Source organism: Malaclemys terrapin, chromosome 2, assembly GCF_027887155.1.
Source record: "Malaclemys terrapin pileata isolate rMalTer1 chromosome 2, rMalTer1.hap1, whole genome shotgun sequence".
Lineage (NCBI taxonomy): Eukaryota > Metazoa > Chordata > Testudines > Emydidae > Malaclemys > Malaclemys terrapin.
This window is the reverse complement of record NC_071506.1, coordinates 139,972,011-139,990,394: the sequence shown is the minus strand read 5'-3', so window position 1 is coordinate 139,990,394 and position 18,384 is coordinate 139,972,011. Positions and strand designations below refer to the sequence as shown.

Here is an 18,384-nt window from a genome sequence, read left to right as displayed (position 1 = left end):
AGCTCATCATCCTCTCCCAATAGCAGCCACATCTTCAAAAGTCAAGTATCAGAGGGGTAGCCGTGTTAGTCTGGATCTGTAAAAAGCAACAGTCCTGTGGTACCTTTAAGACTAACAGACGTATTGGAGCATAAGCTTTCGTGGGTGAATACCCACTTCATCAGACTCCTGTAATCTTCAAAAGTGTTCACTGATTTTTTTGGATGAGGTGTCTCAATTAAAAAACTGATGCACTCGAACTCAGCAGGCGCGTTTGAACATTTGAACTAGACAGATTGATTGCTTTGTATGTTGTTTGCTCTTTTCAGACAAAAATCTAAGCCAGCCTGATGTAGCAAAGTTCCAGCCTGCTCTGCCTGCCTATCTTTCGAATACAGGGGCAGCAACTATTTCCCCATGCTCTTCCCCCCCTTCCCCCACAGTTCCTCACATCTTCTTGTCAATTGCTGGAAATGGGCCATTTTCATTACCACTACAAACAGTTCTTTTTCTCTCCTGCTGATAATAGCTCACCTTAACTGATCACTCTCCTTATAGTGTGTATGGTAACACCCATTGTTTCATGTTGTGTGTGTGTGTGTATATGTATCTTCCTACTGTATTTTCCACTGCATGCATCCAATGAAGTGGTCTGTAGCCCACGAAAGCTTATGCTCAAATAAATTTGTTCGTTTCTAAGGTGCCACAAGTACTCCTGAAAAGCAACAAAGAGTCCTGTGGCACCTTAAAGACTAACAGATGTATTGGAGCATAAGCTTTCATGGGTGAATGCCCACTTCGTGAGACACATGTGGGCATTCACCCACGAAAGCTTATGCTCCAATACATCTGTTAGTCTTTAAGGTGCCACAGGACTTTTCGTTGCTTTTCACAGATCCAGACTAACATGGCTACACCTCTGATACTTGACAAGTACTTCTGTTCTTCATGGTGTGATTGACGTTCCCCTATATGGGATTAACAAATTTATTAGAGCATAAGCTTTCGTGGACTACAGCCCACTTCTTCGGATGCATATAGAGTGGAAACTTCAAAAACAGACTCCAACGAGAGACTGCTGAGCTGGAATTGATATGCAAACTAGACACAATCAACTCAGGATTGAATAAGGACTGGGAATGGCTGAGCCATTACAAACACTGAATCTATCTCCCCTTGTAAGTATTCTCACACTTCTTATCAAACTGTCTGTACTGGGCTATCTTGATTATCACTTTCAATTTTTTTTTCTCTTACTTAATTGGCCTCTCAGAGTTGGTAAGACAACTCCCACCTGTTCATGCTCTCTGTGTGTATATATATCTCCTCAATATTTATTCCACTCTATATGCATCCGAAGAAGTGGGCTGTAGTCCACGAAAGCTTATGCTCTAATAAATTTATTAGTCTCTAAGGTGCCACAAGTACTCCTGTTCTTTTTGCAGATACAGACTAACACGGCTCCTACTCTGAAACCTATATGGGACGTTTCACAAGAAGGGCTGGGGTTTATCCTGTTGCCCTTTCTCAATGTTTCCTTTTCCTATGCTGAGCAGAGGGTATTAGCTGTGGCCAGGTGCTCCCTCTGCTGTAGTAATGGCATAGCCTGCACAGCCACTAGCTGGCTATCCTCTCTTTGCAGGAGCCAGCCTGATTCACCTCCATCTGAGCTCAGACACAGGCATCTAGGCATCGTCCTTCCGCCTCATAGCGGCCACTTCTGGCTTATGCAATACTCAGACTCAGTTACAGCCAGCCAACTAGCAAGACACACCCTCTATAGCCCAGTAGCCACGCCCTTTACTCCCTTTTTCACCAATGAAAAACCAGCACCAGTGTTTTGTCCCGCTCTTCGCTTAGCTTTTCACTAATCGTACATAGCCAGGCCCAAGTGCGTCCCTTTATTTGACCCAATCACACACCAATACCAGTGTTAAATCCCGCCCCTTCCTTGTGTCCACCAATCAGATCCCTTTATCCAGTTTCCTTTACGTTATCACTATCGCAACCAATCCTGGTCCAGTTACGTTATTTCCCCGCTCCCTGTCCTTGTTTCCCCTCAGCTCTGCGTCACCGGTGGACCACCAATCAGCGTGGGGCCGGTATGTTCCACGCAATATGATAGGCGCTCTTGCAGCCAATAGGGGTGGGTCTGGCGAAGCTATATAAAGGGGGGGTTGTCAGGTCTGTTGGTTCCCCGCGCGAACGAACGGCTGCGTGTGACTTGTGTGCCTGTCTCTCCTCAGCTGAGCCATGGTGGTCCTCGCGCTGTCCCCGAGCCTGCTGCTCCGAGCCCTGGCCCGGGCGGGACGAGCTCCCCGAGCCTGCTGCTGTGCCCTGAGCTCCCGTCGGCTGCACCTCACCGCGCCCAGGTAGCAGGGGGGGCTGGAAAGGGGGATAGACGTCCGAAGGGAGGGAAGGGCTGGGAAACGTGCCGGGGGCGGGGGAGCGCGGAGCTGGGGAAACGTCCCCGGGGGGGCGAGAATGGGGCTCCTTGGGGGGGGGAGTTGGTGTCTCTGCGGGGGGACGAAAGGGGGGTCCCCTGGGGCGGAGTTGGGAGACGTGTGTCTGTGGGGGGCAATAAGAGGGGTCCCTTGGGGGAGGGGAACGTGGGGATACTCGCTTTGCGGGGGGGGTGAGAGGGGGTTCCCTGGTGGGGAGGGGGAGTTGGGGAGATGTCTCTTTGCGGCTGGGCGAGAGGGGGGTTCCTCTGACGTGAAGAGAGGGGCCTGCTTGGGGATCATGTAATGTAGGCTCGGGGACTCTGAATTAGATGGGTAACTGGCAATGTAAAGCCCAGAGAGGTGCTACTGTGCAGCCAGGGTGCTGAGGGGCAGATGGGGGTGAGGTGGAGGAGTGATCTCTTTGGTGTCTGAGAAATGACACAATTTTCCATTGAAAAAGCAATGAGGAAAAACTGACTCTGGGTGGAGAGATCATGGAGCCACCCAGCCAGGGGCAAAACCAAACTGGGCATCCCCATCCCAGGCAGATGGTGGATATATTGGGGATCTAACCACAAATACTGATGCCCTGTCCAGGATAGATGCTGAATGCATCAGGGAGCAATGTCTAAACATACTGAGAAGTCTAAACTATGCAGTTATTACGGGGGATTGTAACCCCCATCTTGGACAGATAAGGGTACGGTGGCGATGAAACCCCAAACACTGGAAAGCTGTGTCAGAGGCACCTAGATGCATGGGAGGGGGATGTTAAACCCCAAACATTGTGAATCTTTCTGTCAGGTTGGGACTTGTATTTACCCAAATTGAAACCCAGGTTTGCTGTTGTATACTTGTGTTGCCCGTAAAGTACAGTATTGCTGAAATGAATGGGACCTTCTGCTCTGTTAGCCAGTTTGCTTTGGTTGAATACTCCCAGTGGCAGCTAGCAGATCTGCAGGCTGATGAAATCCTATTCCCTGCTTGCATGGAACAGCTGCTTCTAATACTCAAGATCCAGGGCACACCCTGACCTTGCTGCCTACAAAGCACCAGCTGCCCTTCTGGTCTCACTTTGTAATTGGATCCACCACTACCTTGTAACACTCTTGGTGTGGTGGTGGGGACACAGGTGTAATCGAGTTAAATGTAATTATATGTGGAGGGGATGAAGAGTTATTTAGTGCTGAGGAAAAATCTAAAAGGAGTGGGGAGAATTCTCCTTACAAATCATCATAAGAACTTTCGTTTCAGGCCAAAGATCATTCTACCAGAAAGGGAGGTTCTTTAGATAATTCAAATTTGTTTGCAAATCTGAGAACCTAATGCATGATATAGTTTTAATTGTCCACCCTACAGAGTTGTTAGAATTTATTAGTAAACCCATGAAAATTTACACGCCCGGACATACAAATTTCACCTGCTCTCACCCTGATGAGAAATCTTAACTTGGTTGTCAAAAAATCACTTGGGTTAGGAAAGTAGCATTTTGCAAGTGTGAATGAATTGTATATTTTAAGTAAAATGGTATGTATTAATTAAATTATTGGTATGTGAGGGGAGCCAAAAATTTCTTACTCCTCAAAATACCTGTTTCCCAGCTCTGAATGTTCCTTCATTTCCCAGTAGCAAGAAATGTATTTTTGTCCTCCTTTCTTTTTCTGTGGTTTCCATTATCACTCAGGAATTACATTATGCTACAGTACTTGCGTCAGTCTAGCTTTGAGATTTTTCCACTGCTCCTCCCCTTTCAGGAACTCACACAGAAAATTGTGACTATGTGCTGTAACTTGGCAAAACTGCTTTCCAGTGAGATGGTGTTGTCTCAGGTGTATTAAAATTGTTTCTGGCTTGCTCAAGACACAAAGTGCCTAATTTGTGTTTTTCAGACGTTTAAAGGAGTACTTCCAACTTTTCTTCACCCTTAGTCTCTTTTTTGGGCAGGTCTTCACTACGGGGGGAGGGGGGGGGGGTCGATTTAAGATACGCAAATTCAGCTACGCAAATAGCATAGCTGAATTTGACGTATCGCAGCTGACTTACCCTGCTGTAGGGACGGCGGCAAAATCGACCTCTGCGGCTTCCTGTCGATGGTGCTTACTCCTCCGCTGGTGGAGTAAGAGTGTCGATTCGGGGATCGATTGTCGCGTCCCAACAGGATGTGATAAATCGATCCCCGAGAGGTCGATTTCTACCTGCCAATTCAGGCGGGTAGTGTAGACCTAGCCTTTGATATATCTCAGGGCTTGACTCTCTTGGAGGGGCATTGGGGAGGGGAGGGAGGTTAATGCTCCTTCCAATAGATATGGAACTATGTTCTGGTCTTATAATATGAATCTGAACATTATTCCACTGATGTCAATCTATGTAACTGCAATCAGATCGGGGTTAAATTTTGTGTGTGTGGGGGGGGGACGGACGAGGGGGGAAGACTGGTGCTCCTGTGCACCTCTTACCTATACCCTGCCTTCCCCCTTTTGCTCAAGCCTAATGTCTAGTCAAGGAGCTATATAATGAAAAGCTGTTGCCAAGGTTTTGCCTAGGCATTCCTGTAGACTCTCTGACAAGGGATACATTGCAGCTCTGACTGAAACTTAGATTCTTTTATGAACTTCTAACTCTGTTTATAGTAGAAGACAGCTTGCTGCACTTCCCAAAACTCATTTTGTGACTTACTGTTCATGTGATAGTAATCAGCGTTTAGTGCTGTGGTTAAAACATTTAGCATTTGAAATGGTGCCAGTAGGCTCATTTCCCTGTTAGAGGGAATAATCTCAATTATATTTGGTAGTACCTAAAAAACTATCTGACTACCTTAGGCAATGGCTTTTTGGGATTGTCAGCTAGGTATAACTTAATTTCACAATAAATTTACTGGACAGATGGATAATCCAATTATTTAAATGAGGTTTGTGCCCCAAAAGAATATAAGGAGAAACATTTAAAATCTCCAAACAATGCGTCTGAGGCAGCAGTGTGTTAGAGTACAGATTGTCCTACAGAAATGTTCACACCCAAAGCTACTTTGTGTAGTGCCCCCATCCACCCAGTTACCTCCTTTAGAGCTAATCTCCTTATGGGTTTTGATGGACGTGCTTCGGTTCTTCTGGATCCTGCCATTCAGCAGGGTACAGCTTTTTTCTTCCCATATGAATTTATTTAGCGGTGCCTCCACCCCGCTTGCTCCCCTTGTCAGGGTCACCAGGGCAGCTGGGGGGGGGGGGGGGATTCTAATCACAGGGTAACCCCTGCTTACTTGCCAGATAGTTGGAGACTTCCAAGAAATAACACAAACACACACAATATATTTAACACAGTAATTATATTAAATTGAAGATAAATATAACCGGGTAAAACACTATTCTCAGGGTTACTGATGCCCATGCTGGTAATACCTATGAATTTCCCATCATGTGATCTGATACTACAAATACCAAATTAGTGTCCTGTTGGTACATGTACTTTATAGATGCCCTTGATTATCTGTAACCATGATATCTTCTGTGCAGCAGTGAACAACGTGGCTGACTACGTTCAGTACAGCCCAAGAGACACTCAAGTGGGATAAGGTGATAAGTCCCTCCACAGAGTTAATAGGCAGCAGGTTAACAAAATCCCCAAATCCTTACCCCCTGGTTAAAGGATGCAGTTCAGGGAGTAAGGGGTCTCCCAAACAATTTCCCTGACTAGCTAACTAAAAGATTGTGAGTGCACTAACAACTGTGAATGATCCTCCGATTCAGAGATGGCTCTGGACTCCTCAGTCACCACGAAGGGCTGATGATACTGCTGGCAGGTGTCCTCTTCTTGCAGGAGTCAGGCTGCTTCTGGTGCCAGGATTTCCCCTTACCACTAAGGGCTCAAGGTGCAGATTACAAAACTATACTAAAATCCAAACTTTAGTCTCCCACCCTAGTGCTCACATACTCTCAGCAGGCAGCAGCCTTGAACTAGCAGCCAGAGCAGAGCTGGCCATGTGGTGACCGATCTCACCTAGGGAGCTGGAAGGTTAGCTCAGCTTGGCTGGGGGAAGTTTCCCCAACAAAGCTCTACAAACTGGAAGTCACCTTGGAGCTGGAAAAGCTCAAGCTAAGGGATCTTGCTTTCAGGTCCCCAAGGCCAGTTCTCAGGGGGAACCTTGCATGCAAGCCTGGGGGACTCACTAGCTCCCCACACAGCCACTCCTGCCCTTTCCCTGGGTGGCTAGTCCAGATTGCTCCAAAATGGCTTCTCCCTCTCCTGAACTCCCTGGGAAGAGTTTCTTTCTCTGTTGGTTGCGGAGCAGACTGGCTCCCCCTCCCTACCAGGGACAGCATACCTCTCCCTCATCAACCAGCACACAGAGCCCCAGGAATCTAGGTAATCTCCTTGGGGTTACATTTGTGTAAGCATCAATTTCTGCCTTGAACTCCCTTCAACCAGACACAATCTGTGTGATGGTTCCTCTAGCCTACTTTCTCTCATTGGGGCCCTAATGAAAGACGGACCCATGGCTAAAGCTCCAGGTCTGGGATTGTACCCTCAAAGGATACTGGGTTGTCATTTGGTTAAAACAAGGAGTGGAGGGCAGGACTTGCAGTATGACCTTGAGGGGAAAGTCACTTAAAACTTTGTTCAGCAATCTAGAAAAATGGAATATTGTGTGTGTGTGTGTTAATCTTAATGCATGTTTGAAGTGCTCTTACAACTTCTGTTGAAAGGGGGAAGTTTGATATCAGACAGTCAGTAATGCAAATTAGGAGAGCCTTTTAGATTTCCCCCTTTTTGACAATGCTAGCCTAATCTATTTGAGCAATGACTTTCCTTCCTAGATGGTAAGAGAGCAGCCCTAGAAATCAAATTTGTGGACCATTTTGGCTATCTGAATGTAAAGTACTTGGCTAAATTTAGAGCTACAAGGTGAATAATTTTGGAAAGTAGCCTAGAGCAGTTCTTGAAAATAGCAAATTTAATTGGTTCTCTTAAAACAATGCTTAAAATGATTTAGCTTAAAGCTAGTTTAAAATAGTATCTGAAGCTTGAATTTGAATTTGTCTTGTAAGAGGCTTGATAAATTTTTCCTTTGTGGATTTTTTTGCCCAGCTGTGGTGGAGACAAGTATTTGACCACAGTATTGTGCATCATGCTTTCCCTGGTAGTCATTTGCATGTGATGCTGATGTATTAGATCAGTCAGAATGACTCGTAGAGTTTACACAATTTGGACAGATTTCCTGTTTGGATCCCTCCCCACGGCCTGTGCATCAAGCAGTGTTCACATTTCTTCACGAGCACTGGCCAAGAGTTGTAGTTAGGGCCTTACCAATTTCATGGCTGTGAAATAAGCCCTTTTCCATGAATTCGATGTCCCCTTGTTCCTAGGAGTGCCCAAGCAAAGAGGGCTCCTAGCTCCAGCTGGGGCATGACAGGACTTATCCATCCCCTGCACAGCTGCTGGGAGGGGGGAAGGGCAGGGGGAGACTAGACCCACCCCCGGGTGCCTCCCCCTGCTGCAGGACACTCTGGGACTGGGCAGCAGCCCCAGAGGTTCCTGCAGCTGGAGGAGACTTGTGGAGTTGTCCGATCTTCCCAGTGCTGCTGGAAGCGCCCCAGAAAAGGGGACTCCTAGCTGTAGTCCAGGTTTGGCTGGGGCAGGACAGGACTTGCTTTTTCCATGCAGGGCTGCTCTTGGGTATCTCTCCCGGCTGCAGATATCTCCGCACCCTCATCCCCACTCTGTCCGGCTTTGAAGGCAGCACAGAAGTGAGGGTGGCAATCCCATGACCCCTCTACAACAGGTTTGCGACCCCCCCATCCCCTTTTGGGTCAGGCCCCCCATGGTTACAACACCTGAAAACGTGAACTTTACCAATTTTTCAAATCCTATGACTGTGAAATTGACCATAATGGAGGTGAATTTGGTAGGGTCCTAATTATAGTTGCCACTGAATGAAAAACTCAGTATCATGACCCCTTGTTCCTGCTGCTGACCATAATAATGTCTACAAGGAACAAAACTGATATTTTGTAAGTTTTGCTCTTGGTAAGAGTAACTGCTTTTTATTCAGATTGTGATATTAATACATTTCCTAAAGTTCAGAGGTAAAGGAAGTTGGTGTGTAGCCTTTCAGTTAATGTAAATTGGCAGCTGTGTAACCCCTTTGGCTAGTAGTATTTCTGTCAGCTTTCCCTACTGTGTGGTTATCCAGTTTCCTGGAATGCATTGGCAATAGTTATGTATTCCTGATACCAATATAGACCAGGAATGTATGTAGGGGGCTTTTTTAATATGACTCAAATGTCAAAGATAAACACTTGTATTTTATTCTCTCTGCTTCAGCAAAATTTCATATATTGATCAAATGTCAGTAGCCTGTTTTTAAAGCTGTACTCATGACACTGATATTAGTTTTTGCAACAGTACTTGCATATTAAGATAATTAAAAACAAGCTTAAGAATATTTGTTGGCAACAAATTCTAAGATAATATGTATCTAAGACATTATTCTGGTAAAACGATAAACTTCAGTGGAAAGTGGTTAGTAAAGGAATATGAAATCTGAGTAAAGGGCAAACAAGAAACTTGCATAGTTGCATTATTCTGAATATGCTGTGGTTTTTGACAGGGAATTATTATGGACTTCAATTTTAGCTTGTGCAAATTATCCACTTTAAAAGATCTAAGTGTTAAATTGAAGAATTTAAAAATGATTAAGTAGAACTTGGCTGTAGTGAAATTCCATTTATAGTGAAGCAAATTGAAAATCCCACATTTTGTTTCAAAGAATTTTGGTTATAGTGAAAACTCTGCTAAAGTGAAATTAAGTCCTTTGTGTTCGGGGAGGGGAAGAGGATTATTTAGCAATATGAATTTTATTTGCTTGATTGCTAACTTAGAATATAAAATGTAAACTGGACAAAAGCATGACTGGAGCATGGCTTTCCAGGAGAGAGCAATCCATGAACTTTCTCATATTACATGAACTGTCAGCAAATAGAAAACAAATTGGCCTAGGAATGGTCTTCAAATTTCATTGCTTCTCAGAGCAAAATTGCGGAATGGAATTTAATTTATTGGCTTGGGTATGCATCATTTGATTTGCCTCAGAAAAATCTATTCTCTTCCAACTTTGCTGCTAATAAACAGGATATCTAGCTAAGCAGAATTGATTATTGTATTGGCCACTTGAAATGGGTTTTATACAAATGTTAAGTATGGAATATAATATTTGTGCATAGGTCTAACTGAGTACAACAGCAACTGCTGTAATGACCTACATTAGATTCTTTTCTTGACTAAAACGGGATGAAGCTTGGGTAGAAAACTCAATATGGAGTGAATGTTTTTAAAACGGGTTCCCTGCTTAGATAACATTTTCTTATTTTTTTTTTTTTTCAGAAATGATGCAGTCATAATTTCTGGAAGAAAGCTGGCTCAGCAGATCAGACAGGAAGCCCGACATGAGGTTGAACAATGGGTAGCAGCTGGTAACAAGAGACCCCATCTCAGTGTGGTTCTAGTAGGAGAAAATCCTGCAAGTCACTCCTATGTACTTAACAAAACCAAAGCAGCGGCTGATGTAGGTAGGTTCTTGCACTCCTGTCTTTGTGCCCTAATAGGACACTTAACAATGAGTATCATTAACTAATTTAAGACCCCAATTTAAGTTGGGCTTCTCATATGCTGGATGAGGATACACAGTTTTCAGCTTGCTGCCCATGTAGACTTTTATCCACTTCACTTAGTGTAGTGGCCCTAGTGAACCCACCACATCTTCCAGTGTGGTCTGTCTGCTTTCATCTAACATTGAGGTACAGCCCTGAATGCAATACTTCATCTTCATCTGAGTCATAGACTAAGAAGGAGCATTGTGGTTTGCATCTTGCTATTTGAAGATATTGAAGTCCATGGTATATAATATTTGTTAATGGAAGATTGAGACTTTTAAACTTGTCAATAGAGATGATTTCTGTAGTGTAAAAATTAGCATGAATTAAGAATGTTCGTTTCCAGACTAATCTACATTTGACCCTCTCTAATAATGTGGTGTTTAAAATGACTCTCTAGGAATCAGCAGTGAAACAATCCTGAAGCCAGCCTCCATCACTGAAGAGGAGCTGCTTGATTTGATTAGCAAGCTAAATGATGACACCAATGTGGATGGCCTATTAGTGCAGCTTCCCTTACCTGGTGAGTTGGTGGGATTTTGAGGAGCTCTTACTGGGCTTGTCTTCACTACTGGGAGATCCATGCAGTGGGTGTTGATTTAGTGGGTCTAGCGAAGACCTACCAAATCGAGGGCAGTGCGTTCTCCAGTCAACACTTTTTCTCTTCTCTCTCCCCCCCAACACCCCCCCCCCACAAGCTCACTGTGTTTGCATCTTTACCTAGAAAGCTTTCAAATGTCTTGTATATGGTGCGGGATCAAATTAGAGTCTGGCTCTGCCCTGAACCTGCTGTGACATTGCTGCTTCCGTGGCTCTTGTGTGTGAGCATATGAAGGAAATGGCATTCTGCCATGATGCTGTTCAATGAAGAAAAGTTGGTTTATTGACTTCCTTTGTAGTAGCAGTTGAATGTGTACATACAGTTGACATGGGTGTAGGTTAGATATGTTTTCACCTTTCTGGAGTAGTGGCTGCTTATTGGGACTGCATTGTATACACAACTGCAATCTAGGTGGTCTAAAAGTACCATCTTCAAATTTTAAGGGATATTTTCACATTCATTGCAACAAATATTGAATGCACAGGGTAAATTTGAAGTCCCTATGGTTAATTCCCTGCTTGTATTCAAGGAACTATGGAAAGCCTGTCAAATTCATATATCTGTTGGGGTAATATAGTCACTTGAGATTGCAATAGAAATATTTACACAGAATATCTGGTAGTTGAGTTACATGGGGTAGCCTCAAGTTTGCCATAGTGCTTTAGAATAGGCTCATGGTTTTCTACTACCTGGGGATGTGTGGAAGAATGTACAGTGTAAGTCAGAGGCTAAAGTGATCATTCTCAGCTAATTACATTTTCTTCAGCTGATTAAATGGAGTTGGTTGGACCCTAATGTTGACACTTACTTTTTTCAGAGCATATTGATGAGCGAAAGATCTGCAATGCTGTGATCCCAGAAAAAGATGTTGATGGCTTTCATGTGGTGAATGTGGGGCGCATGTGTCTGGACCAATATTCAATGCTGCCAGCTACACCTTGGGGTGTGTGGGAAATCATCAAGAGAACTGGTAGGGGTCATAAGAGCAACATTGTAAGTGTTTTTCATCTCCATTGCAGTTTAAAGTTGACTGAGTTAACTTCTTTTCCAATCCCTTAGGAATCCCAACCCTGGGGAAGAATGTAGTAGTGGCTGGCAGATCAAAGAACGTTGGAATGCCCATTGCAATGTTGCTGCATACCGACGGCAGACATGAGCGCCCTGGAGGTAACAGCTCTGTTCTTGTGAGAGTTTGCAGGCTAGTCACAATGGGTCCACTAAGAGGGTAGACACAGAAAAGAACGAGTGCTGTAGAACGTAATACTAATCAATAGTTTCCTGATTACTGGATCACTGCTCATCACTCTAGTAAGGATGGTGGTATGTACTGCAGGACATGCCAATTTGTGGCTAAAGGTCTCATGGCACTTGTAAGGGTAAACACATTAACTGCGTTGTCCTTGAGTAAATACATGGCACTCAAGTTTATTGATGTGACGTGATTTCCCCCCTTTCTATCAGTGGTTCAGTAAGAGGGCCTTGTCCCCAGCCCACTTAACCATATGGGAAAAGCAATGGTGGTGATCCACACACTGAACTTACGATCTTTGCAGATTGTAAATCAGTGGGGGACCCTTCAGAGTGAAAAGCTAGAATTTTTCATATCAAAACCTGAGTAAATGCTCCTTATGACTAATCTTGCAGGTGATGCAACAGTAACAATATCACATCGCTACACTCCTAAGGAACAGCTCAAGCAACACACGATTTTGGCTGATATTGTGGTAGCAGCTGCAGGTAAGACCATTAAACTCTTTGCACTAAAGGCAAGATTCCCACAAGGGAGAAACTTGCTGTAATGCTGCTGCTTTATATAGGAATCAGTGTACTGAGGATGCCTTCAGGTCTTGGTGCAGTGTCCCCATGCTACATGTGCAGTCTGTGCTCTGTGAGGCTGGATGGCACTTGCACAGCCACTCCATGCTGCTGCAAGGAGCAGCCAGAGGGAGTTGTTTGAGTGAGGGACTCCAGATGACTGCTGGCTTGAGTTGCAACAGTTTGGGGAGCCCTTTCTGATCTCCTATATAACAGAGCTGTTGGAGCCAACCCAGCTTGTTAATTTTTAAATGAACCTGGAAGAATCATTCTCTGATAAATGACTTGCCTGTTCCCAGCTGTATCTGAGTAAAAGGGCAGCACAATCACATTGTGAAATTGTATTTGAAAATCCGTAAGGCTAGGGACCTATTTTACTATAGCCTGTGAGAGGCTGATGCTGGAGGGTCAGGTTGAACTGCAATGCTAATGTTCTGTGATGTGTCATGCAGTAGCTTATGCCATCTGGTTCGATCCAGGAATAGCTCAGATTGTGGGACCCGTGTCCCTGCTCATCTTGTCTCCTTTGTCTAGTGCAGTCATGAACAGAACATGTGCAGAGGAGCTTCAATGGGTCTCTGCTTAGCCATGGAACCATACATGTGGTGGCAGCCCACTCGAAGTATGGGGCCGTCAGCAAAACTTTGGCATGAGTGCGTGGGAGCCATGAGGACACGGGAGGAGAAGGAAGAAAGGGTTGAGTGAGCTAAAAATCACAGAACAGAATAGTGAAGGGACTGAAAAAGGTGATTGTGCTGAAGGTGGAAGCACACAAGGAGTGAAACAGTCAATTTTAAGAGGCATGCATTTTTAATGTAGATCTGTAATGTGACATCAGGAAAACCAAATGCAGTGTAGAGGTCATTCAATGGCAATGTTACTGAAACCAAATTGCAGTCACTAAAGAATGAACTATTTCTTCTTACGGATACTTGTGACTTTTGAGTTGCATAAATTTGTAACTGGCCATCCTAAATGTCTGGTAGAACCTGATAAGCATGGCTCCACCCCATCAGTTGCTATTTGCCCACATTTCTGGCACTGATAGCTATGGACTCTACATGCTCTTGCAGGACTGCCTTCTGTCACTAAAACTGAGGATTTTCCCAATAATTTCACTTCTTCCTCTGGATATAGTGTTATTACATTCACTTGATGACTTTGGCACACTCCTGTACTAATACAAGGCAAACATGTACCACTACAGAAGAACTGGTTACGTAAACTTAATTGAAATTGAGTTCTTGGAAATGCTTAATTTTTAAAAAATAAAATATTTTGGTTCTAAGCTACTTGATAGCTCTTTTGGAGTAAATTTAACTTTTTTCTACTTGAAAATTATTTACCCATAATTCTGTAAATTTGGACATAATAAGGGACTTTAAAACAAATCCAGCTGTTGATCATAATCCATAAAATGGAGTAGAATAACAAGCTATCTTGTAAAATGCTTTTGGTGGTAATGCATGATGGTGTGGATGGACATACTTACATTTTAGCTTTGAGAATCTGCTTTTCTGTCTCTTTACAGTGGGCTTATTGACTAGTTTTACAGTTGTGAATTTTATTTGGTAGCAACTAAACATGGTGTAATTGGTTGGTGGTTTTTAAATTTCAGGTATTCCTAATCTGATCACAGCTGATATGATTAAAGAAGGAGCAGCAGTTATTGATGTTGGGATAAACAGAGTGCAAGATCCTGTTACTGCGAAGTCAAAACTAGTTGGAGATGTGGATTTTGAAGGTACAGAGGCTGTTTTTTGTATCTACTGCTTTATAAAAAATAAATAATGTATGGAGATATCCATCTCCTAGAACTGGAAGGGACCTCAAAAGGTCGAGTCCAGCCCCCTGCCTTCACTAGCAGGACCAAGTACTGATTTTGCCCCAGATCACTAAGTGGCCTCCTCAAGGACTGAACTCACAACCCTGGCTTTAGCAGGCCAATGCTCAAACCACTGAGCTATCCCTCCTCTGCACTGAGCGATCCCTCTTGAGTATTTAGTATTTACTAATGAGTATTTAGAAGAGCAGAGAAACCCCACTTATATGACTGAACTGATTTAGACTGACATTGAGAAGTTCTTTCCTACATTGTAGGGCAGATCGTGAATTTGATCTCATACCATACTTGAGAAATACTTTGGGAACAGTGCTTCCTGTTATACCATGGACCACAGGGCAATTGACATGCCATAAACATCTGCAGTTTTCAGTCACTTGATCTAACTCCATTTTCACAGTTGCACAGAGAAACCTTTCTCAATGCTTCACCTGATAGTATGCAGGATTGCCACCTTCTGATGACTTGCTGTGCCTTTGAGTTTAGACACCTTATTACATGCGTTGATCATGGAATCAAACTGTCTTTTGAAGAGTTGTATGTAATGTTAGGTTTAAGTATTAAGGCTTACTGCTGCCAGTGCCCTGTCCCAGAAAAGGCAAGAGACAGCACATGTTCAGACTGTTTAAACTCCTCTTAGATCTACACAAAACTGCGTGGGACTTACAGATGGTCTTTGCTGGTTTTGAATTACTCTGCTGACATTCAAGCCTAGTTCACTAAGAACTAGATTACACATTAGTTGTTAACAGACTTCTGCATTTTTCATTTCAATGTAGCCTGTTATGACTTGTCAATATTTCTGCTTGTTAGTGCAGCTTCTCAATAGGACACAGGTTTTGAAAGCCTGTTTCTAAAGTGCGATGCACCATTCTTAATTCTAACTTTCCTTCCTGCAGGAGTAAAGAAGAAAGCCAGTTACATCACTCCAGTCCCTGGGGGAGTTGGGCCCATGACAGTTGCTATGCTGATGAAGAATACTATTATTGCGGCAAAGAAAATGCTGAAATCTAAAGAGCTTGAAGCCTTAACTGTTTAATGGTGGACTTATAACTTTCAAAATAACATTCCAAATCAACTCCCAAAACCAGGCCGATAGAAATGCAATATTTTTATTTATTGTATAGAAGTTAATTCAATGATACTTTGAAGTCATAGATATTTATTTAAAGCATAAGTATACAATCATTTGTATACAAAGGCTTTAAGCAGCTAAATACCCGGGTCACTCCATCTGTTTAGTTTCTAATGATTCCCAGCGAAGTTGGGTTTCTTTAATATTTAAACTAGTTACATTCTGAGAGGTCTAAAACTTGCAGGATGGAGAAAATCAGCTGCAAGGGATTTTAATGCTATGACAGTGTCACTTATACAGGAATTTATAGTACACAGGATATGTGAAGCTAGCAAGTTGGAAAAAGTATCATCTACAGTGAAAGAATAATGATCTTCAAGGTAAAGTGCTTTCATAGATCTTGAAATTTGACCACATTTACAGGATTGTTTGCTAGCACTGTTGGACACTAGCTCAAATCTAGGTAGCATTGAATCCTGCTAAGACATCTTATAAGCGCAAACAAGTTGAAAGCTAAACAGTTCTCCCAGCTATTGGTATGTAGCTAGACCAATATTCAGTACTGAGGCACAATGCGACTATTTTTCTTTAGCCAAAGAACAGAGGTGGCTGTTGGCTCTGCATTGGATGTGATATTTTCCACTACACTGTGAGACCTGAAAATGCTTAGTGAATAACCCAGGCTAACTTTGATTAAAAAATAATTGAAAAAATAATTGCTTGGTCTCAGAATAATTAGGATGGGTGAGTAACAGCCCAGATGTTATGTTTTTGAACATATAGCCTGCCAATTAAATTGCTGCAGGGCATTCGATCTGTATATAGTTGCCTTGGATAATTTCTGGTCTGGTATTACTCAAAAGCTACTTTTAAATTCACTACTGTTTTGGTGTATCACTTTCCTAAAAAGAGCTGGGATAGCTGTTTTCCACACAGCTAAATCACTTGACTTTGTTTCTGGTCAGAGACAGCCATTACACCAAATGGTTTGGTTGTCTATTCTGGACCAGTCATTTGATTGCAATTACTAAACTCACTTCCACTTTTGTCAAAGAAGCAGACTGCTGTGTGTGTGTGTGTGTTTTTTTTTTTTTTTAAGGAGATAGCTTCCAACTTTGTTTCAAAGTACAAGGTCAGCTGTAGTTGAAGCTGCTGCAGCAGAAATGAATTGTAGTTTAAACTCATTTCTGCTGCTTATCTCTGTGTTGCACCAAAATTTGCAGAATAGCTTCTTCAATGCTATCAGTACAAAAGGGACTTTTAAAGTTTCTTACCATTTATAGTGGACTGCAGCTTCATATGAAGTAGGATGAAGAAGATTGGTTTTACATTTCTTTCTAGACACTTTCCTCTACAGCAAGTCATGTGTTTCTTCTGAAGGCAAAGCCTCAAGTGTCCTGGAAAGTAGTTTGAAACAAAACCCGCTCCTGCTGCCAAATCTCTTAAGAGGAAGAGAGACCTTTGTTGTGAGCAAAAAAAAATATATATATATAAAATCACTTGCTGCCTTACCTGCTGGAGCTGAGAGCGCCTCCAAGAATTGAAGGCTTGTCTCATTGTAAACTACTGTGCTGGTAGGCCCAACAACACCATTAGTCATATAAGTGTTACCTGGATTTCACCACCACCTCCACTAGACTGGTCTTAGCAGGTTGTTGTATAGGAGGGATGCATTTTTGATGAGTGAAATTCTGGAAGTTAAGATTTAGGTTTGTATCATGAACACACCACAAAGTGAAGAGAATTTAATGAGATTTATTGGATTGTTAATGAAATGTAAAATAGCTACTGTATTTAGTAGCAAATAGACTGCAAGTCTGGTACTCTTCAAATCACTTTGCATATACAAAAGTGTAAACAGCCTGTGACATTGAAAACTGCATGGATTTAATTAAAACAAACTGTACTGTATAGCTTCCTTGATTTAAAAGTCAAGCATATTCTCGTGCTACATGAACACTTAACTGAGTCAACAAAGCCTTTTCAATTTGCTTTGTACATTGAAACTGAACAGACATATTGCATAAAGTAGATCAACCTTTTAAAAAGTAATTAAGCTTGTAAGCCTATCATGCTTTAGCTACCACAGACAAGACTGATACAAAATAAACTAGAAAATATACAGAACCACCTTTAAGTTCAAATAGTTTTTACCTTAACATGTAATAATTAAGTGTCTGTCACTTAACTGTCAACTGGAGTAATACTGTTTTATTAATCTCACATTCAAAAACAGTCTTGCTGGGTACTCAAGCTAGAAAATACTATAAATAGGAAACTGAATTCAAGTTTTCTTTTGTTGGATTTCACTTAAATATTTACAAAGAACCAGCATCTGTTTCATTCTAAGGTTCAAAGCAGTTGCAATATTTAACCAGCATTCCAGAACCCCTGCAGAGTGGACTTTGTCAGAAACAGGACTCTTTTATCCTAAAAAACCATGAAGCCTGCTCTTAAAGATGCATGCAGGTGGAATTTATAACAAAACACTGAGGACTTGTTCTTTGCAGCAATCTTAAATGGCTGATATTTTTTCCATTTCTTTCTGAACTTGGCTTACAATTGCATTTTTTCTAAAAAAAATAAAAACCCTCAAGACAATTTTGTTGCTTTCCTTTTTGAAAAATGCACCAATGAATGAGTAGGTACAGTAACATATTAACCACTGCAACAGTATCCAGCTGCCAGTTTGAAAGGATTAACTAGTAACAGGCCCTTCAGAGCAAACCCACTCACATCTGAAAGAGACTTCTAAAAATCAGTTCAAAGCAGGCTCACATCTGGCAGTATGTGCAAAAGCCATGTTTAAGGGAGGGGCAATTGTAGAGGAAGCAAGGGCTGGCAAAAGTGATAGTAAGGAAGATGCCCTACTGTAAGGGTTTAGCTTTTATCTTTATACAAACACCTCAAGTGCTGTGCACTAAACTCAAATGCAAAATAACCTAAGGTCTGTATTTGCACCAATGTAACTGAACTGAATT

At 42.5% G+C, this 18,384-nt stretch overlaps 1 protein-coding gene across 1 annotated transcript; it reads left to right on the top strand.

Annotated features, from left to right (window-relative positions):
• Positions 1-2,186: 2,186 nt before the first annotated feature.
• On the top strand, positions 2,187-18,004 carry MTHFD2 (methylenetetrahydrofolate dehydrogenase (NADP+ dependent) 2, methenyltetrahydrofolate cyclohydrolase). The gene is made up of 8 exons (XM_054018142.1): positions 2,187-2,351; positions 9,801-9,985; positions 10,470-10,592; positions 11,488-11,640; positions 11,730-11,837; positions 12,315-12,407; positions 14,104-14,229; positions 15,228-18,004. The coding sequence occupies exons 1-8, from the start codon at positions 2,233-2,235 to the stop codon at positions 15,365-15,367; spliced, it is 1,047 nt and encodes a 348-aa protein (XP_053874117.1). The 5' UTR covers positions 2,187-2,232; the 3' UTR covers positions 15,368-18,004.
• Positions 18,005-18,384: the final 380 nt, after the last annotated feature.

Coding starts and splice junctions, on each gene's coding strand:
- MTHFD2 (XM_054018142.1), top strand. CDS start 2,233: ATGGTGGTCCTCGCGCTGTCCCCGAGCCTGCTGCTCCGAGCCCTGGCC. Junction 11,641..11,729: donor GGAAATCATCAAGAGAACTG/GTAGGGGTCATA, acceptor CCAATCCCTTAG/GAATCCCAACCCTGGGGAAG. Junction 11,838..12,314: donor CAGACATGAGCGCCCTGGAG/GTAACAGCTCTG, acceptor CTAATCTTGCAG/GTGATGCAACAGTAACAATA.